General features: G+C 49.1%; 1 protein-coding gene across 2 annotated transcripts in view; it reads right to left on the bottom strand.

The window, feature by feature from the left end:
* Nucleotides 1-18150, bottom strand: part of MRC2 (mannose receptor C type 2) — a 59328-nt gene extending 41178 nt beyond the window's left edge. The window contains exon 1 of one of the 2 annotated variants that reach the window (XM_027517550.1): nt 17907-18150. In XM_027517550.1, coding sequence (XP_027373351.1) covers nt 17907-18030 — 124 coding nt within the window. In that variant the 5' untranslated portion in view covers nt 18031-18150. The remainder of the gene's footprint in view (nt 1-17906) is intronic. The other variant, XM_027517551.1, reaches the window with a different exon arrangement.
* Between the last annotated feature and the right edge of the window lie 1009 nt (nt 18151-19159).

Raw genomic sequence — 19159 nt, 5'->3', positions numbered from 1 at the left:
CTCCCCAAGTTCCCATGGGTGGGTCCCTGGCAACTATTGTTCATTTCTGACCTCTGAGTTTGGGGGACCCTCCTCAGGTGCGCCTGCAAGGGAGATGCAAGGAGAAGAGACTGAACAATGCGATGGGAGAAGAGGGGGGATTTCTGGGGAGGTCGGGGCAGCGTGGGGCGGGCTGCTCTCCCCACCTCATTCTGGTGCTGCAGAAATCGAATCCACATGCAGCTGTAAAGGGAAAATGAGGTCACAAAACGCAGCTGGAAGGGAGTGTGGAAGGAGGTGGTGCAGGGCCCCCACTACTTGGCGTGGCAGTGGACAGAGTCTGCATGGGACTCTCACTGGGACTCAGGCACTCATATGGCGGTGGGGCTCCAAGGATGGGAGGAGAGGGACTTCCCTGGTGGTCCAGTGGCTAAGACTCTGAGCTCCCAATGCAGGGGGGCCCAGGTTCCATTCCTGGTTAGGGAACTAGATCCCACATGCCTCAACTAAAGATCCCCCATGTGGTAACTAAGACCCAGCACAGACACATAAATGAATGAATAAATAAATAATTTTTAAAAAAAGAATGAGAGGAAAAGGTTGGGGCAGCACAGGCTGAGAATCTAGGAGTTCTGGCTCTGATTCTGCTATTACAATGTAAATGACCTGAGGGGATTCGGTTTTCTTACCTGTGGATTGAATTCAAAAACACCTTCCCTGCCTCTCCATAGGCTTCTGGGGAGACCTCCAGGGAGAGATATATGCAGATATTGACATGATTCTTTCAGGGTCTCTATTTCCCACTAAATGGCTCCTGCAGAGCAGGAGCTGTGTCTTATCCATCCATCCCCTTTGTTCAGGGCATACAACAGATGCTCAATACATGTATGTTGAATGAGCTGGACCAGGGGAAGTAGAAAGGCAAGCTGCCCTGTGTCCCACAGGCAAAGGTTTAACATCCTCTGAATTTACATCCTCCTTTAACAGAAGATCTTGGACTTCCCTAGTGGTCCAGTGGTTAAGAATCCACCTGCCAATGCAGGGGACACCGGTTTGATCCCTGGTCCAGGAAGATCCCACATGCTGCAGGGCAACTAAGCCCATGTGCCACAACTACTGATGCCCAAGTGCCCTAGAACCTGTGCACCACAAGAGAAGCCGCTGCAGTGAGAAGCCTGTGCCCCGCACCTAGAGAAGCCGGAGTGCAGCAATGGAGACCCAGGGCAGCCAAAATAAGTAATAATAATAATTTTAAAAGATCACGTGTGGACAATGAATAGAAGACAATAAGGGAAACATGAAATTATCTGTTGTGTGACAGTACCATTTCAGCTAATCAGGGGAACAACACGTATGGCAGTCAACACTCACGGAACACATTCCCCGACCTCTTTTTTCTCATGGAAAGGTACATAAGTGTCCTAGGAGTGTCTTTACACAGCCCTGAAAGTGCAAAGAAACATGTTCTTGTGAACTTTGGAATTGGGGCCTGATGGCAAAAGAAGTATTTTTTCTACGTTGCCAGGAGGTTGGAATTATGCATAACTTTCTATTATTATAATGTTTCTAAAGTAAATAAAACTGAGGGAAGAGAGACACAGTGGAGATCTTCTTAAGATCTTTGAAGGAACCGAACCTCTCTGCATTTCCCACAGAACTCAACTCGGTGCTCAGTGTTTGGGGATTTGACTTGCTTTGCCCTGGAAGCTACGAAGGGTCATATATGTACACAAGACCACCATATGTACACACGTGACCACCGTGACAGCACCCAGACCTCCAATGGCAGAACAGACTTGACCAACAGAGGAATGTCTGTGAGGGCCCTCCAAATCCGTCTCCCTCCCCACCCTTTCGCTCCCTTTTTCTGATTCTGTCAGTGTAATTTTAGGAGCATAGTTTTAAGAGTACTCCTCCCACAACCATCACATTCCCTCCCTCTCTGATATTAATGAAAAATCAACAGCATGGTTAAGACAGCTCAGCCTCTGGGGTCATCACTGGGTTTGAATTCCTGCTCCTGAACTAGTCATTCGACCTCTTCATCCTTCAGTGCCCATACTCCTGTTTACTGCACAGACCAAGTACTGAGCACCTGGAATGTGCCAGGAGCTATGCTGGTGCTGCCCACTGGACGGCTGGCAGGACTCGCTGAGACGAGGGGCAGAGTAACTGACTCACCTCACTGTCCCACACAAGTGAACTCATGGTGGCAGTAGCCCTGGAGGCAAACACTTCTGGAGAAGACGGTCCAGTCTTCAAAAATACAGACACTTGACCCAGAGTTCACTTCTTAGGAATTCAACTTAAAGAAATAATTAAGAATCTATGCAAATACGGATGGCTAATAAACACATGAAAAAATGTTCAACAGCATTTGTTATTATGAAAATGCAAATCAAAATTACAATGAAGTATCACCTCATACTAGTCAGAATTATTGTTGTTCAGTCGCTCAGTCATGTCCGACTCTGCAACTTCATGGACTGCAGCACACCAGGCATCCCTGCCCTTCACCATCTCGCAGAACTTGCTCAAACCCATGTCCATTGAGTCAGTGACGCCATCCAACCATCTCATCCTGGCGGTCCCTTCTCCTGCCCTCAATCCTTCCCAGCATCAGACGGTTTTCCCCCAATGAGTCAGCTCTTCGAACCAAGTGGCCAAAGTATTCTAGCTTCAGCTTCAGCATCAGTCCTTCCAATGAATATTCAAGATTGATTTCCTTTAGGACTGACTGGTTTAATCTCCTTGCAGTCCAAGGGATTCTCAAGAGTCTTCTCAAACACCACAGTTTGAAAGCATTAATTCTTCGGCGCTCAGCCTTCTTTATGGTCCACACTCACATCCACACATGACTACTGGAAAAACCACAGCTTTGACTAAACGGACCTTTGTTGGCAAAGTAATGTCTCTGCTTTTCAATATGCTGTCTAGATTTACCATAGCTTTTCTTCCAAGGAGTAAGAGTCTTTTAATTTCGTGGCTGCAGTCCCCATCTGCAGTGATTTTGGAGCCCAAGAAAATAAAGTCTGTCACTGTTTCCATTGTTTCCCCATCTATTTGCCATGAAGTGATGGAACTGGATGCCATGGTCTTAGCTTTTTGAACGCTGAGTTTTAAGCCAGCTTTTGCATTTTCATCAAGAAGCTCTTTAGTTCCTCTTTGTTTTCTGCCGTAAGGGTGGTGTCATCTGCACTTGTGAGAATGGCCATCATCAAAAAATCTACAAACTATAAATGCTGGAGGGGATGTGAAGAAAAGTGAACCCTCGGGCACCACTGGTGGGACTGTACACTGATACAACCACTATGGAGAACAGTATGGAAATTTATTTAAAAACTAGGGGAAAAAACTACCATATGACCCAACAGTGCCACTACTGGGTATATATCCTGAGAAAATCACAATTCAAAAAGACAACACGTGCCCCATGTTCACAGAAGCACTATCTACAACAGCAAGGACTTGAAAGTCACCTAGATGTCCATCAGCAGATGAATGGATAAAGAAACTGTGGTACCTATATACAGTGGAATATTACTCAGCCATAAAAAGTGAATTTGAGCCCGTTCTAGTGAGGTGGATAGAGCGTATTAAATACATAAATTAAATAAAAAATTTATTATTTTTTATTAAAAAATTAAATAAATAAAAATAGAGGATCTTAAACAAAATGAAGTAAGTCAGAAGGAGGAAAACAAATACTGTATACTAATGCATATACATGTAATCTAGAAAAATGTACTGATGAATCCATCTGCAGGACAGGAATCGAGATGCAGACACAGAACAGACTTGTGGACACAGCAGGGCAAGGAGAGGGTGGGATGAAGTGAGAGACCAGTAGCACTGAAACATACACATTAGCATATGTAAATTAGATAGTTGGTGGGAATCTGCCGTATGATGCAGGGAGCTCAGCCCAGTGCTCTGCGAGCACCTAGACGGTGGGAGAGGGTAGGGGCACAGAGGGAGGGGACATAGGTATGCTTGCAGTTTATTCATGGTGAGGTATGAATCAGCACTACACTCTAAAGCAATTATCCTCCAATTAAAAAGAAATACATTTTAAAAAAGAATCTATGCAAAGATTTTGCTACATAGCATTACCGATAACAATGACTGGGTGGAAATTAATGTCCAACAACATGGCGTTGACACAGCCAAATGAAATACATTCATGCAATGCGAAACTACGCAGACAACACTAATCAACTTGCAGGAGTATTCTGACATGTACAGACGTTCACACTGGAACCGATTTTTAAAAATTCAATGTATAATATGACCTTGTTTCTATTTACTTTTAAATCAAGTAAAGTCTGAAAAGACCTTTGTGCATGCTTTTTATTAAACGTGGGAGTCCAAATCTCCAGGCATGCTTGTTTACAGAGCAAGTGCCCAGCCCTAAGGTGTGCGCACATGCTAAGTCGCTTCACTCCTGACTCTCTGCGATCCTATGGATTGTAGCCCGCCAGGCTCCTCTGCCCATGGGATTCTCCAGGCAAGAATACTAAAGTGGATTGCTGTGCCGTCCTCCAGGGGACCTTCTGGACCCAGGGACCGAACCCAAGTTCTTCTGCTTTGGCAGGCAGGTTCTTTACCACTAGCACCACCTGGAAAGCCCCAGCCCTACAGCCGGCCTGCTGAATTAGAAGCTCAGAAAGAAGGAATATCTGCATTGTAAATAAGACTCCCAGGTGATTCTGAGGCTCACCAGAATGTCAGAACCACTGTACATGCCTAAGTGTTAACAGTGGTTATTACTGACATACGGGACAGCTGGTGATTTTTATTTTCTTCTCTTTGTATTTTCCAAATAAAAAGAGATATGACCTGAATGTCTAACATGGGCTAGTTATGGTACATCTGTATAATGGAATCTTACACAGTCAATGGAAGCACTGGGTGGAAACACACTGATGACACATTGGCCTATGAAAAAATGTTACAAGCCAACACTGAAACCTTTATGTCAAGTTTTATACAGAGAGAGGAGAGGAGAGGCGAGGAGACAGTTCGACAGCATAGTGGCTGTTTCCTAGCTGTGAAATTTTACGTAACCTTTTTTTGAAACTTTTTCAACTTTTGAATTGTGTACTATTTGTTTATAATCACCAAAATGTATTCTGATCCTGAAAAAATATATACATAACATTGTCCTTCTGCAGCTTTATTCAAGTTTGCTAACTGAAGCTGCCCACAAGTTCAGATGAGCTGCTGAGGGTCCTGAGGAAGTGAGAGGGCAACAGAAAAGTGTGGGTGCCTAAGAGGGTGAAGCCTTCCGGTGAAGGGAACCCAGTCTGACCCCCAAGGGTTTTGTAAACTTTACTGAAAAAAAAAAAACAAGTGTGTGTGTGTGGGGGGGAGGTTAAAAAAGATACACAGACACACACATACACGCACACACACACACATATATATACACGCACTGTATGTACTACATGGCTTATGGGACTCTATTTACCGGACCAGGGGTTAAACTCAGGCCCTTGGCAGCGAAAGCCTGGAGCCCTAACCACTGAACCATCAGAGAATTCCCCCCAAAATAAAAAACTTAAATGAACAACCAACAGGGGAAAGATATTTCTAACAAACACAGCAGGAAGTTCATATAAGCCAATGAGAAAAAATATAGAGACCCAGTAATTTTAAGCCCCTAAGACCTGAAGAGATGAGATGATAAAGAATATGTCTGAACAGGCAGTTCATCAAGAAGAAATATACATATCTAATGAAGTTATAGAAAAATGTGTAAACGCATTGAAAGCACTGGTAATACTGGCAATGTTATTTATTTGCTGGATCCAATCCTTGGCTGTTGAGGAAATGAGAGGGCAACAGAAAAGTGTGGGTGTCTAAGAGGGTGAGGCCTTCCAATGAAGAAGAGAACCCAGTCTGACCCCCAAGGGTTTTGTAAACTTGTGAAAATTCATTGAGCTGAACATTTACGGTGTTCACTTTCCTGTATTTATACAGTACACCAAGAATGAAAAACTTTAAGAGCAAAGCATGGAAAATACAAAATAAGAAATTGGGTGGGAGGAACAGGGTGAGAGAGAGAAGTTCATGAGTAAATGTAAGTATTGCAAAGTTCTCTCTCTGTCTTGCCTAATGTCCATTATATTATAACGCATACTTACTTGTTTACAAAAATAAAACAAGACCACGCAGGAAACCAAACAGACGTGGACTCTGCCACTCACGAGATGCGTGATCTGGCTCACAGCCTTGCTGGCTCAATTCCCTTATCCATGAAATGGAGCAATGTGAGGATTAAAAATATGGGGCATGTACAATTGCCTAATACTGACCCTGGCAGATTAGACCTGCTCAGTGAGTATTAACCTGGTTTCCATTTCTCTCATTTGTTACACATAAAGATTTCAAAAAGGAGGAAGCCTTCCAAAAGCCTGTCCCTTGACTGGCACTTATCTGATATGCACTCCAATCTTGTCCGTAAGGACCACCACTTAGTAGATGTATTATTGAGTTTGCCTTCTCTCCGGCTGTCCCTTGAGTAAACACTTGGTTGATGAGCACCAAGAACAAGGGGTTTGCATTTGAGGGTCTGTTAATGCAAAGAGCTTGAGTCTGGTGCCTCATCCATTGTCCAGCTCTTGCTACTGAGCATCCTGAGTGCACCTTCAGGAACCCATCTCAGAGGGTGACCCTCCTACACCAGCCTTCTTGCCAGCCAGCAGGTGAAGCCCAGCTCCAACTCGTCATTAAAAAAAAAAAACAAAAAACCAAGAGGGGCAGGCGGGGAGTGGCTTGGGAAACTAAGCAAGGTCCCAGCCAGCTGGGTCTCAGTCCTGGGGGCCACCCACCCCCCACCCAGTGTCCACTCTTCCCTTCTGCAGCCAGGCGGGCCCCTCTGTGCTGGACCCACCTGACAAGGCTCCCTTCAGTTCAGTTCAGTTGCTCAATTGCCTCCGACTCTTTGTGACCCCATGAATCGCAGCACACCAGGCCTCCCTGTCCATCACCAACTCCCGGAGTTCACTCAAACTCATGTCCATGGAGTCAGTGATGCCATCCAACCATCTCATCCTCTGTCGTTCCCTTCTCCTCCTGCCCCCAATCCATCCCAGCATCAGGGTCTTTTCCAAAGAGTCAACTCTTCGCATGAGGTGGCCAAAGTATTGGAGTTTCAGCTTTAGCATCAGTCCTTCCAAAGAACACCCAGGACTGATCTCCTTCAGAATGGACTGGTTGGATCTCCTTGCAGTCCAAGGGACTCTCAAGAGTCTTCTCCAACACCACAGTTCAAAAGCATCAATTCTTCGGTGCTCAGCTTTCTTCACAGTCCAACTCTCACATCCATACATGACCACTAGAAAAACCATAGGCTTGACTAGACGGACCTGTGTTGGCAAAGTAAAGTTGGTCATAACTTTCCTTCCAAGGAGTAAGTGTCTTTTAATTTTATGGCTTCAGTCACCATCTGCAGTGATTTTGGAGCCCCCCAAAATAAAGTCTGACACTGTTCCACTGTTTCCCATGAAGTGATGGGAACAGATGCCATGATCTTAGTTTTCTGATACATATGACTTCCGCTAAATTTTGGTGTGATCTTTACCAATTTTATGTTGCCTACTTACTTCAAATACAAGTTATGTTCATTTATTGATATATACTACACTCCCAAACAAATGCTTCTGAGTCTTGTTTTGCACTTAACATTTTAGAAAAAGGACTGTAATGTGTCTTTTAATTTTGTAAAAACCATTTTAACGGCTGTATTCCATGACAGCATACATTTCATTTACTCATTCTCTAGCTATTACTGGTCTTCAATTTGTAAGCAGATTCTCCTCAATTATAAATATTATATTGAATGTATTGTTACATCACTCTTTGTTGGTACTTTGATGGTGCTCTGAGAAGGGTATCTTTTTTTTTTATTGCTAGTGATTTAAAACATTTTCCAAAGCATATTGGACATCAGTATTTCTTCTTTGTGAACTCTGTTCGCAGCCTTTATTGGCTCATCTTAAATGCCTTAAAACTAGTGGAGGAACTTCCCTGGTGGTGCAGTAGCTAAGAATCCACTTGGCAATGCAGGGGACATGGGTTCAATCCCTGGTCCAGGAACTAAGATCCCACATACTAAAGGGCAACTAAGCCCTTGCATCACTCTAGAGCCCATGCTCCGCAATGAAGACGCAGTATAGCCAAAACAAATAAATTCAATGATAATTAGAAAAAAACTAGTGGAGGTTCCTGCATTTTTCTCATTGGTTTATATGAGCTTCTTGCCATAAATGTTCCAGATATCTCCCGTTTTTCTTCTAAATGTTATCTGCGACACCTTCTGGTTACAGCTTCTTCCACTAGGGGTAACCGCTGTCTGACTGCAGGCAGTGTTACCCTCTTCTTTGCACTTCACATACATGGGATCATTCGGCATGGATGCCTTGCTTCTGGTTCAGTAGTTTTGTGCGCTTCCTCCACACTGTCACACGTGTTGTATTCTCAGTGCTGTATGCTAGAACTGTGTGGAGCCACCACACCTGAACCATTCCATTGTTGATGGGCGTCTGGGGAGTTTTCAGTTTGGGGCTATTATGAATAGTGCCGCTAGGAGCAACTTTGCTTTTTAAAGAATATCATTTAGTGTCAAATTATCTACCAAATAAAAGGAGAAAAGGTACCTTTTTAGTGGAGAAATCTGGTAGACACCATCTGAACCAAGCGATCAAAGTCAGCAACACCAATAAGGGAACAAACTAACGTAATGTGACACAATGGAAAGAACTCATTTGTGTCCCACACCTGCGCTTTTCCTCCCAAAAATGTTTAGCATGAATTTAACGATTCGACAATCAGATAAAATGACTGCTAACATTCTATCAAACGACTGGCCTGAAGTCATCAAAAATGGAATGTCATAGGGACTTCCCTAGCAGTCCAGTGGCTAAGACTCCAAGCTCCCAATGAAGCTGGCCTGGGTTCGATCCCTGGTTGAGGAACTAGATCCCACATGCCACAATGAAGACCTGGCACAGCCAAATAAATAAATATGCAATGTCATAAAAGAAAAAAAGACCAACCATTTTAGATTAAAAGAGACTGAGAGACACGACATCAAGTTAAGTCCTAGACTTAAACAACAGCTGATATCGTGGGGACAACTGGAGAAATTCAAACACAAACTGCATATTAGAAAAAAAGAACTGTTGCATCTGTTATCTTTCTTCGATGTGATTACGGTTTTATAGAATGTCTTTGTTTTTAGTTGATACATGATGAAATACTGATGTGAAATGTCATCAGTAACGCAAAGCTTCAGAGCGCGCGCGCACGCACGCACGCGCACACACACACACACACACACACACACACACACACACACACACAGAGTGAGATAAAGCAAATGTGGCCAAACGTTAACCATTGGTGCTTCCAGGTGGAGAGTATACGAATGCTCACTGCATTTTCCCCGCAACTCTTCTAGTCGTTTGAGACCGAGTGTAATACCAATGTAGTCCTCTGAGGTTTTTTTTCCCACTCAACATTTTGTCTCTAAGAATCACTCACGTTGATGCATGCATTGAGGTCTGCCAGTTTACTACTGCATTATATTTCATTGTGTGTTTCTACTCTATAATTATCCATATTTCTTTCAAGGTGCATTTTTGTTTTGGCTACTGTAAAACAGTGCTTCTAAACCACTCTTACTTATCTCCTCAGATCCTCAGAAATGAGGTTAAGCATCTGTGAAGTTAGCAAACCCTTTCCTTGGGGACCAAGACTGACTACAAGGCCATTTCCTGTTGAATTCCTACTTGACCAGGCTGCTCTGACTCAGGGCTGTTCTCTTTGTGGTCAGACAGGTTCCTGACCCTGTGTCTGATATTTCTGAGCAGTCTATTGCTTCCATCTTTCTTCTAACAAACTTAAAATTGCACCTAAAATGAAATCAGTGCAATTTGCTTCTGGAACATTGCTCTCCGCTGGGGGTGGGGTGCTGCTCTTAAAATGTAAGCTTCAGGAAGGCAGGAGCCATGCCTGCCTCGGTGTCCTCAGCATCAACTACTACACGTAGCACATTATCAGCGCTCAGGAAAACAAAAACAACAGCTAACCGAATGAATGAGAAACTGCTTGTCAGGGATCAGCCATGTATCTTCACTTAATTACTACCAGAGTAATTACAAATTATTTTGTAAGCTTGTTTTGTGGTCATGAGAAGTTTCCTTCTTAGATATATTTCCACATACTGGCATTAGTTCTGTATTGTTTAGAACTACATAAGTTGTCCATTGTGTTAAGATATCTTGGTTTGATTAGCTACGCTTTTGCTATTGGGCTTCTAGATGGTTTCCAATTTGGTTTGCTACTACAAACAGTCTTTCTATGAACATTTTTTTTTTCCTTTTTGCGGTTAATGACTTACAAATTCCCCAAGTGGAATTACGAGGTCAAAGGATATGAAGTGTTACTTATCTAGTTTCTTACATCTTGTCTGAAAGACTGAATCCAGAAAAACTGAACTAATTTACATGCCCCAGTCATACAGATGAGTTTCCTCACAGATGTGCCATGATTAGGTTTTCTGTTTTCACTAGCTTAATTATGTATTTTTGAAAGTTAATTTCTAGTGATCTTTGCACTTTCTACATGACAAACTCGCCAGCTGAATTGTCTCAGCTGCAATCAGCTAGAAATTGAAACTAAAATTTTAAAATTATAATCCAGTTGTCCCATACCATTTACAAGCACGGATTCCTTTTCATATCAGTGTGTTGTTTCTGGCATGTCCCACGTTAGTTCTTGTAACAGTCTAGATCTATGTTTGAAATTTACTCCAGTCTACTGGACTCTTTTTCTGTTTAATTCAATGCCATATGTTTTTCACGATTGTAACTCTGGAAGGGCAACTCTCTTCATTGCCTTTCTACTACTACAAACACAAGTCTCATCACAGGAATAAATTTACCATCATGTGAGGGGATGGACAGTATGATAACTAAACGTATGTGGAGATCATTTTCCAATGTGTGTACTGAGTTGCTCAGTGAGTTTGACTCTCTGCAATCCCATGGACTGCAGCCCAGCCAGGCTCCTCTGTCCACGGAATTTTCCGCAAGAATACCAGAGGGGGTTGCCATTTCCTACTCCAGGAGATCTTCTCCACCCAGGGATGGAACCCACATCTCGGAGTCTCTTGTATTAGCAGGTGGATTCTTTATCACCACACGACCTGGGAAGCCCCATTTTGCAATATACACAAACATCAAATCATTATGTGTACACCTTAAATTTAATACAATCTTATACGCCAATTACACTAAATAAAACCTGTGAGGGGAGCTCTTTGGAACACCTGTCCGCTTTGTTTGATTCAATTAATATTTACTAAAGGATACCGTGTCCAAGGAGAAGGCAATGGCACCCCACTCCAGTACTCTTGCCTGGAAAATCCCATGGACACAGGAGCCTGGAAGGCTGCAGTCCATGGGGTTGCTGAGGGTCTGGCACGACTGAGCGACTTCACTTTCACTTTTCACTTTCATGCATTGGAGAAGGAAATGGCAACCCACTCCAGTGTTCTTGCCTGGAGACTCCCAGGGATGGGGGAGCCTGGTGGGCTGCCGTCTATGGGGGTCGCACAGAGTCGGACACGACTGAAGTGACTTAGCAGCAGCAACTGTGTCCAAGGTGGGAGGCTGTGCCGGGTTGACAAAGCCTTGCCCTGGAGGTTCTTCCAGTCGGCGAAGAAGAGGGAAGAGTCTCCACCTGGCCGGCGGCAGCGATGGATTGCGAAAGGAGACGGGAGAAACGCTCCTTTTAGAAGGCTAAGGCTGCAGGTCAGAGCGGAGACTCGGAGCCACACCTGCGGAGCCACGCCCTCCTGGCGGCGGAGAGAGAAGCAGGGGCTTCACAGGCAGGACTCAGGGCATCCGAACGCGACTTGCTCAAGGGTTTGAAGAGACAGGCTAGACCCTGACCGTGGAAGGCCTCAAATTCTCAGTTCATAAAGTTGAGACTGGCGATAAAAGCGGCCCTTTTGATCATAAGTCTGGCAACGATGTGGACTCTGGACTGAGGCTGGAGGCGGAGAACCCGGATGCAAACCACATCGCAGAGGTCAGAGCGAGAGAGAACTTCCAAACAGTGTCCATCAACAGGGAAGCAGCAAAAAACCCAAAAAAGACAGTACATCCTTCCAATGGACTACTGAGCACCGTTAAGAATGACACAGCTCTGAAGCCTGTCATGGAAAGGCCACGAATATTACAAAATACAATTTAATGTATTGTACAGCATAAAACATGGTCCTGTTTGTGTAAAAAGAGTATTTGTCTGTGTGTACGCAGAAAAAAGGGAGGGTCACCTCAACTACCGACAGTGACTACTGTTAGGCTGCGGGTCAAGGGAAGTGAGGACCTCAAATCTTTAAAACTTTACCCCTGTAGGGCTGACCATTTTCCACACAGCATGTATTATAAAACAGGCTATCGGCAGCACGCATGCTACAAGGTGAGGCCAGAGCAGGGGCAGGGATTTAGTAATTAGGAAGCCTAATTACTAGAACCCCTGGGAGGCAGCTTCTTAGGGGGAAGGCTAGATGAGGGGGAATGACCATTAGCTGAAAGGGCAGAGTCCCAGGAACTTGGCTCCAAGGTAATTTTAGCTGAAGAAGTTTCATTATAAAGAGAAGCAGCAGGAGGGGAGTAAATTGAGTGGCTTAAGGGGTAAAGACAACTGAGGATTGGTATTTTTTTTTTCTTTAGGATTTAAATTTACTTTCATAAAAAGTATGGTTACTTTTAGGCACTTAACGGTAGTTAGCAAAGTGTCACCAAGCAATAATGGATAATCAAAGAGCTACTTTGATTAAAAAAGTGGCTGCAGGTATTTAGAACTTTGTTGAGGATTGTATTTTTTCATGTTTTCTCTCCCCATAATAAAAAACAGCACTAATTTAATATTATTTGCTGAGACGTGACTGTCCAGCATTGTTTCATGTATTTCATACATCTATTATGTCATGTCTTATGACACCCCTATGAGGGACTATTATTTTATTTTTACAGATGAAGAAACGGGAGCCTCTGCCCGAGTTCACACAGCTGTGCTGATTTACCTCTAAGAGGAAGCAGGGCGGGGTGCTCCCAGCCACCCATCTCCTGCCTCAGTCTACCTTGTGGTGAGCTGTGTCTGCCCTCCATTCCACACACTTTCTGAGGATGTCGGGAGAGTCTGGGCAATGGGCTTCCTGTTTTTCCCTGTAGGAGCTCCAAGCCCACTACAGCAGCTTCTCACCGTGTCCTTCTAGAGATGACCTCCAAGGAAAAAAGGCCACCCCTCCATTCTGGTGTTTATCCCTGTGTTTACCCTCTGTGAGCTTGTCTCCTTAGCCCAGGCGAGCCCAAGAAGCAGTGACCAGGACCCCTTTGGGTCCTTCTGAGACTCCTGAGTCTTGAAGGAAGGGCAGTGGCAGTCAGGCCAGAAGAAGGGGAGGGCATGCCAGGCAGAGGGAAGGGTATGTGCAAAGGCCTGAAGATGGCAGGGGATAAGGTTGGGGGGCAAAGGTTCAAGGAGGCAGGAGGAGAGCAGGGGTAATGCGTGGGGGCCTGAGAAGAAGCTGAGGGTTCCTAGCCACCATCTAGCAACACAATCAGGGCTTTTTTAGGGGTGGGGAACTCAAGTTGGGGGAGGGCAGGGCTGAGGAGAGACAGAGAGCATGGGCCCAGCCAGGCAGGCAGGATGGGAGGGGTATACATGGTCAAGGGGCTCAGAAGAGGGGACAGAGGATCCAAAGAGGGGGAAGGGCAGGAAGGCACCTAACTGGCCACCGGAGTTCCATGTGGGGCCGAGGGTGGGGTCCCAGCCCAGCCTGTCCTCTGAGGAGCTGGAGCTGGCTGAGGCCACTGTGCAGCCTTCATCCTGCCTGTTGACGACACAGCTCCTGCTGAGGAGTAACTGGGATCTGCAGGGCCCAGGGTGAGGTCCAAGAGCTGCATCACCGCTCAATGGCCCACCCCACCCAGCTTTATAGGATCCAGTTATGGGAAACTGGTGGCCCCCCACCCCCCTCTCATAACGGACTAAACAGGAAGGACACTTCCTGTTGGCAATGCCCAGGCCCTCCAAGCCCAGGGACCCCCACTGGGGGTGCAGGGAAGGTGGGCTCACAAGAAAAGGCGGAGGTCATTCCTGCTTGCAGCACCGCCCAGGCTCAGTAAACATCCTTTGACAGACTGGCTGAATGAACATGAACCCCTGACCTCGGGGTAGTGGGGCTCTTGCTCCACCGGACCCCTTCAGTCCCTTGGGAGCAGGCACCTCAGACCCCCTGAGGACACCAAGGGGGGCCCAGCCCTGCGTCTGGGGTCCAGGGGACGGGGGGAGACACCAGACAGCTGGGGGAGAACAGAGGATGCCCGCCACTCCTTCCGGGGACTCCCCTCTGGAGGACATGTGCAGAGCACGTTCCAGAGGACTTGGAGCTCTGGGTGGGGGGGTACCCTCTACCACAGAATTTTCCAGCCTTTCCTAACATACCTATTTCACAGTGTTAATCTTAACAGATTCTCAGCGAGGTCTGGTACTGAAGTGCCGAGGCTGAGTAGCCACACCTGGGTTTGAATCTCACTTTGACCACCTTCTAGCGGCGAGGAGGTAGGGTCTTGTGCAAACAACCTAACATCTTTCAGCTGTTGACAGCCAACATGTGAGAGGTTATGAGACTTGGAAGAGCCCTTGCCCGGACAGCACGCGTGCAGCCCCGCGCCCCGCGCTTGAAGAATGGTAGCCACTGCGAAACCACTTAACCCTGCTGAAGGGGCAATGGGGCTCCTATTCAATGCTGAAATTAGTGGTGAATGCAAGTGAATGCTCTTCTGAGAACTTCATGGGGCTTCTGAAATCCTCTCATCGGCCCAAATCAACCACACCCTGCAGGCCTCAGAAAGCTGAGATTTCTCTCCTGTGTGCGATGGGGACCAAGACCCTGGCCGCCTCTGCCTACGCCCTCACCTTGTTCACATCACCCCAGGGGAGGGCCAGATCTCAGCACTAACCACAGCTCAGCTGGGCACTGTCTCAGCCCTGGCAGCTCACAGAAGGTCGGGGGAGCAAGGAAGACTGACTTCTGTAGGCGGATGGGCGGATGGGGGCAGTAAGAAGGCTCTGAACTCCATGACTCACCAGGACCTGGGCCGGAAGTGCAGGCGATCTGTCTGGCTGACTCCGGCAGTAGCAGCAAGTACCTGATGCCTTTCCAAAGGAATGCCTCCCTCCCTGTCCTTTAGACAGCAGAGTCTGTCCCCATGGAAAGATTTCCCAAGGTATCCTGGCTCCTGCACCTGGATACCTGATCCCCGGGGCTCCCAGCAGCCCTCTTTCTAATCCGCACCTCATTCCTCTGCTCAGAAACTCCCAGGGGTTCTCCAGGGCTCCCCACCGCCAGCCAGCAAGTCGTTCCCCCACTCTGGCCTCTTGGAAACCTGGCCAGTTTCCTCTTCAGTCGAGCTTCTCCCCCACCCTACTCAGGATCTCTCCACCCCAGCCAGGCCAGCTTCCACAGCCTCTCCAGCACAGCCCAGCTTGCCTTCCCGGTCTCCCTGCTCTGCTCTCCTCCCTGCCTCCCTCCTGGGGGCCTTGGTGACCCCTTGCCTCACAGTTTCTTGTGCCACCAACAAAATTTTCTTTCTCTGAGGATGCAACTTAGACTCCTCTGTACCTTCCTTCCTCCCCAAGTATTTGGCTCAGCACTGAGCAGTAAAAGCTACAAAAATGCATCAGTACTGCAATTAACAGAGAGTCTTCCAGCCACAAGCTGTGTGGGTACTCCTCTGGGTACTCCACAGGGGATGGTGGAGAAAAGATGGATTCTGCCATCCCACACCAAGGGGCTCTGCGGTGTCCCATCCTCTCCTCTCCTGGTGGTCAGGAAGCACCCTGCCCCCAGGGTAAGTTTCACCCAGCAGGGCTGGCCTGCCAAACCAAATCCTATCTCCCACAAGCATTTCCTGGGGCCATTCGGATCCTGGTGCTGGTAAATTCTTCCCAGGGACCACCTAATTCGTCAGGTAGAGGGGGATGAAGAAGGAATTTGCTGAAAGAGGAGTATTCTAGGCCGAGGGAACACAGCAGGGAAGGACCTGCAACGTCTTGCTCAACTGCTGCTTTGGGGACCAGGCCATCCCCACCCCATGTCCCCTCCATCCACCCCTGCTCACACCTAAGCTTCTTCGAGAGTGACCAATGCAGTGCCACTAGGGACAGGCCCCTCCACGGCTATGGGGGCTTCAAACCCACGGACACAGCCTGAGGAAGGGCAAAGTGGGGCCAGGAGGAGACCCAGAGGCAGAGGGCCACTCCAGGCGGTTCCCCAGACCCAGCCTCTACCCAGGCATTTCCAGCTCACTCTGTCAAAGGCGCCACAGGGGAAAAGGCTGAGTCAGCACTCTGGCCACAACCCTCCCAGGGCCTGCCTGGCTTTACAATGTGCTCTGGGGCTCTGGGAATGGCTCCTCCACCCCTCCCACCGGGCCTGCCTTCACAGGGGGCGAAACTGCATGCAGGAGAGCAGCAAGGCAAGGCAGGGGGCAGCCTGGGTGCCTTGACCTGCAGCGGGTGGGGAGTTACTGCTTGGATTCTGTTTGTCTGATATTCAGTTCCAGGTGGGTCTGGAATTCAGCAGGCGGGGTCTGCTCGGCATGAATATGCGTCACCCCAGCCCCCACCTCACGCAGTGGCTGGGCACAATCTGGGCAGATAAGTGTCTCGGTCCCCTACGGGCGGGCAGGCAAACTCAGCAAGCACTGGCCATGGCTAGAGGTCCCGGATCCTCCAGGGGGCTGTCTGGGCTTTGCACAAAACTACACACGTTGCACTGACTGTCCCCTTTCACTCAGCCTCATCCCTAAATTAAACATAAAACAAGACCAAGCCTTTTCCATAGGCCCAGCACCTGGGCTGTAATAACCACACTCCCGGGTAGTTCCAGCTCTGACTCCTGCGTACCCCCCGCCACCGCCCCCCCCTCCACCCCCGCAAGCAGATCTTCCCCTTTCCCCCTGGGATTACCGCTGAGTGGGTCTGTCTGTCCCCACACTTCACTGTCACCCTTTGAAAGAGCAGCAGGAAGAGAAGACACAGCTTTGGGTTTTTGTTTTCTGCTGGTCGGGTTTGTGCATCGTTAGCAGCTCTTTGGCCGTCCAAGATCTGTCCACTCTGGAGGGGTGCCAGTTGGGTCAGAGCCGCCCACACAACACTCTCTTCACTACACACACACAAACACACACACCCTTGCCGAAGCCTGCTACATCCTTCTGATGACACAAAACTGCCCCACAGAGCTCCGTTCAATTGATGCGGATGCCGCCCGCCACGGGCTGTCCTTTGAAGACCAAGTGTGGAAAAGAAAATACCAACACCCCCGAGGTGCCAGGAAGGGCAACCAAGCCCTAACGAATAATTCAAAAACAACAATAACGCTTTGGTCCCGAAGCAAAGCAAGGAGCCCGGCCTGGAGTCTCCGCTGGTTTCCCCAGACGCGCCCTGCAGGTCCCTGGGCCCAGCGCAGGGCAGGCGCCGGGTGGTCCTAGAGGGCGGGCGCGGGGGTCCTCCTGGGGCCCGCCCTCTTCCTCCGAGGCAGCTCGAGACCCCCGGGCTCCCCTCCCCCGCCGCCCGCCACATCTGGTTCCACTCAGGTCCTCCCCCACCTCCAGGCGCGCTCCTCCTTCCTCACCCCTGTCCTCCCCGCCACCCTCTGCCCCGCTTTCAGAAAAGCGGAGACGATTTTTTAAAACCCAGCCACACACATACACACACACACACGCACACACGTCCTGCAAAGGCGGGGGGGGGGGGGGGGGGGGAAGGAGGAAAAAGTCGAGAGAGACCCGCTCCCCGGCGCTCCCCGCGCCCGGCCCCCGAAGTTGACCAAGTTGGAAGCGCCTTACCCGGGAGGGCGGCGGCGGCGGCGGCGGCGGCGGCCGGGCGGCCGAAGTGCAGACCCCCGAAGAGCAAGGCGCAGCGCAGCAGGTGATGAGGCCAGGGCGCGAGGGCCGGCCGGCCGGGCCCCATGCCCGCGGCGTGGCGCGCGGGGGATGCGGGGACCGAGGGAGCGCGGGCGCGGCGCGCGGTGGCTGCAGGGGTGCTGGGCTGTGGTGACCGCCCGCGAGGGGCTCGCGTCTTCCTCCGGGCCGGGACGAAGTGATGCCTCCCGGGGAGAGGAGGGGAGGAGGAGGAGGGAAGGAGGCAGGCCGGGAGGAGGGAGGGCGGAGGGAGGAGCGCAGACCCGGGGAGGAGGGCTGGAGGGGCAGCGGGGAAGGGAAGCGGGCAGCGTGGGAGGGGAAGGGGAGGAAGAGCGGGCGGGCGCGGGGCCCGGGAGGGAGAGGGGGAAGCGGGAGAGGAGGATCCGGGGGGTCGAGGAGGACCCCGGCGTGCACTCTTTTCCTCTCGCTCTCCGCTTCCCTCTCTCCCAGCCTCGCCTTCCCTCGCTTCTCGGTCCGGGCTTGGAGCCCCAGACGCTGCGTCACAACTCCCCGGCTGGCTGTGCAAAACTTTCCGCAAACTTCACCGCGTGGCGGGGCGGGGGCGCGCGGCTGACCCAGGCGGCCAGACCCGGGCCACTGGCGCCCCCTGCGTCCCGCCTCTTTCTGCCAGCGTCTCCAGCGGCCGCTACCTCCACGCGGAGCAGGACCCACCCCTCCTCCGGCCGGGTTGGGAAGGGGCGGAGCCCAGGGCTCAGCCACCCGGGCAAAGATGGGGGAGGGGAAGGCAGGGCCCCCGTGCCTGGTGCGGAGCGCCAACATTTGCAAGTCTTGTTTTAGCATTTGTGTGAACCCCATGTCAGCGTCCCTGTCGCAAAGGGGTGTCATGATTTTGCTAGATGGGGGCTGTATCCAGAAAGCCAGGGGAAATCTGTCCCTGGACGTCCCAGAAGACAGCATCGCTCTCACCAGCAACCGGACTGCTGGCGGATCTCAGAGGATCAAATGGAAATTTCATAAAAGAGAAGACAAACCACAGTTATTCCGTATTATGCAACAGGTCACCGCAGCGCACAACACTGGACTGAGAGGGTGTTAGAGAGTCCAGGACCACGTCCATCTCTCCTTTCCTGAGCGACCTTAGAAAAGTTACTTGGGACGTCTGGGCTCAGAGCTGGACGGAGACATTTAGATCCTAATGCAAAGAAGATTCACGTTCT

Source organism: Bos indicus x Bos taurus, chromosome 19 (genome assembly GCF_003369695.1).
Source record: "Bos indicus x Bos taurus breed Angus x Brahman F1 hybrid chromosome 19, Bos_hybrid_MaternalHap_v2.0, whole genome shotgun sequence".
NCBI lineage: Eukaryota > Metazoa > Chordata > Mammalia > Artiodactyla > Bovidae > Bos > Bos indicus x Bos taurus.
The sequence above is the reverse complement of the archived record's forward strand: the minus strand, read 5'-3'. Positions and strand labels throughout refer to the sequence as shown.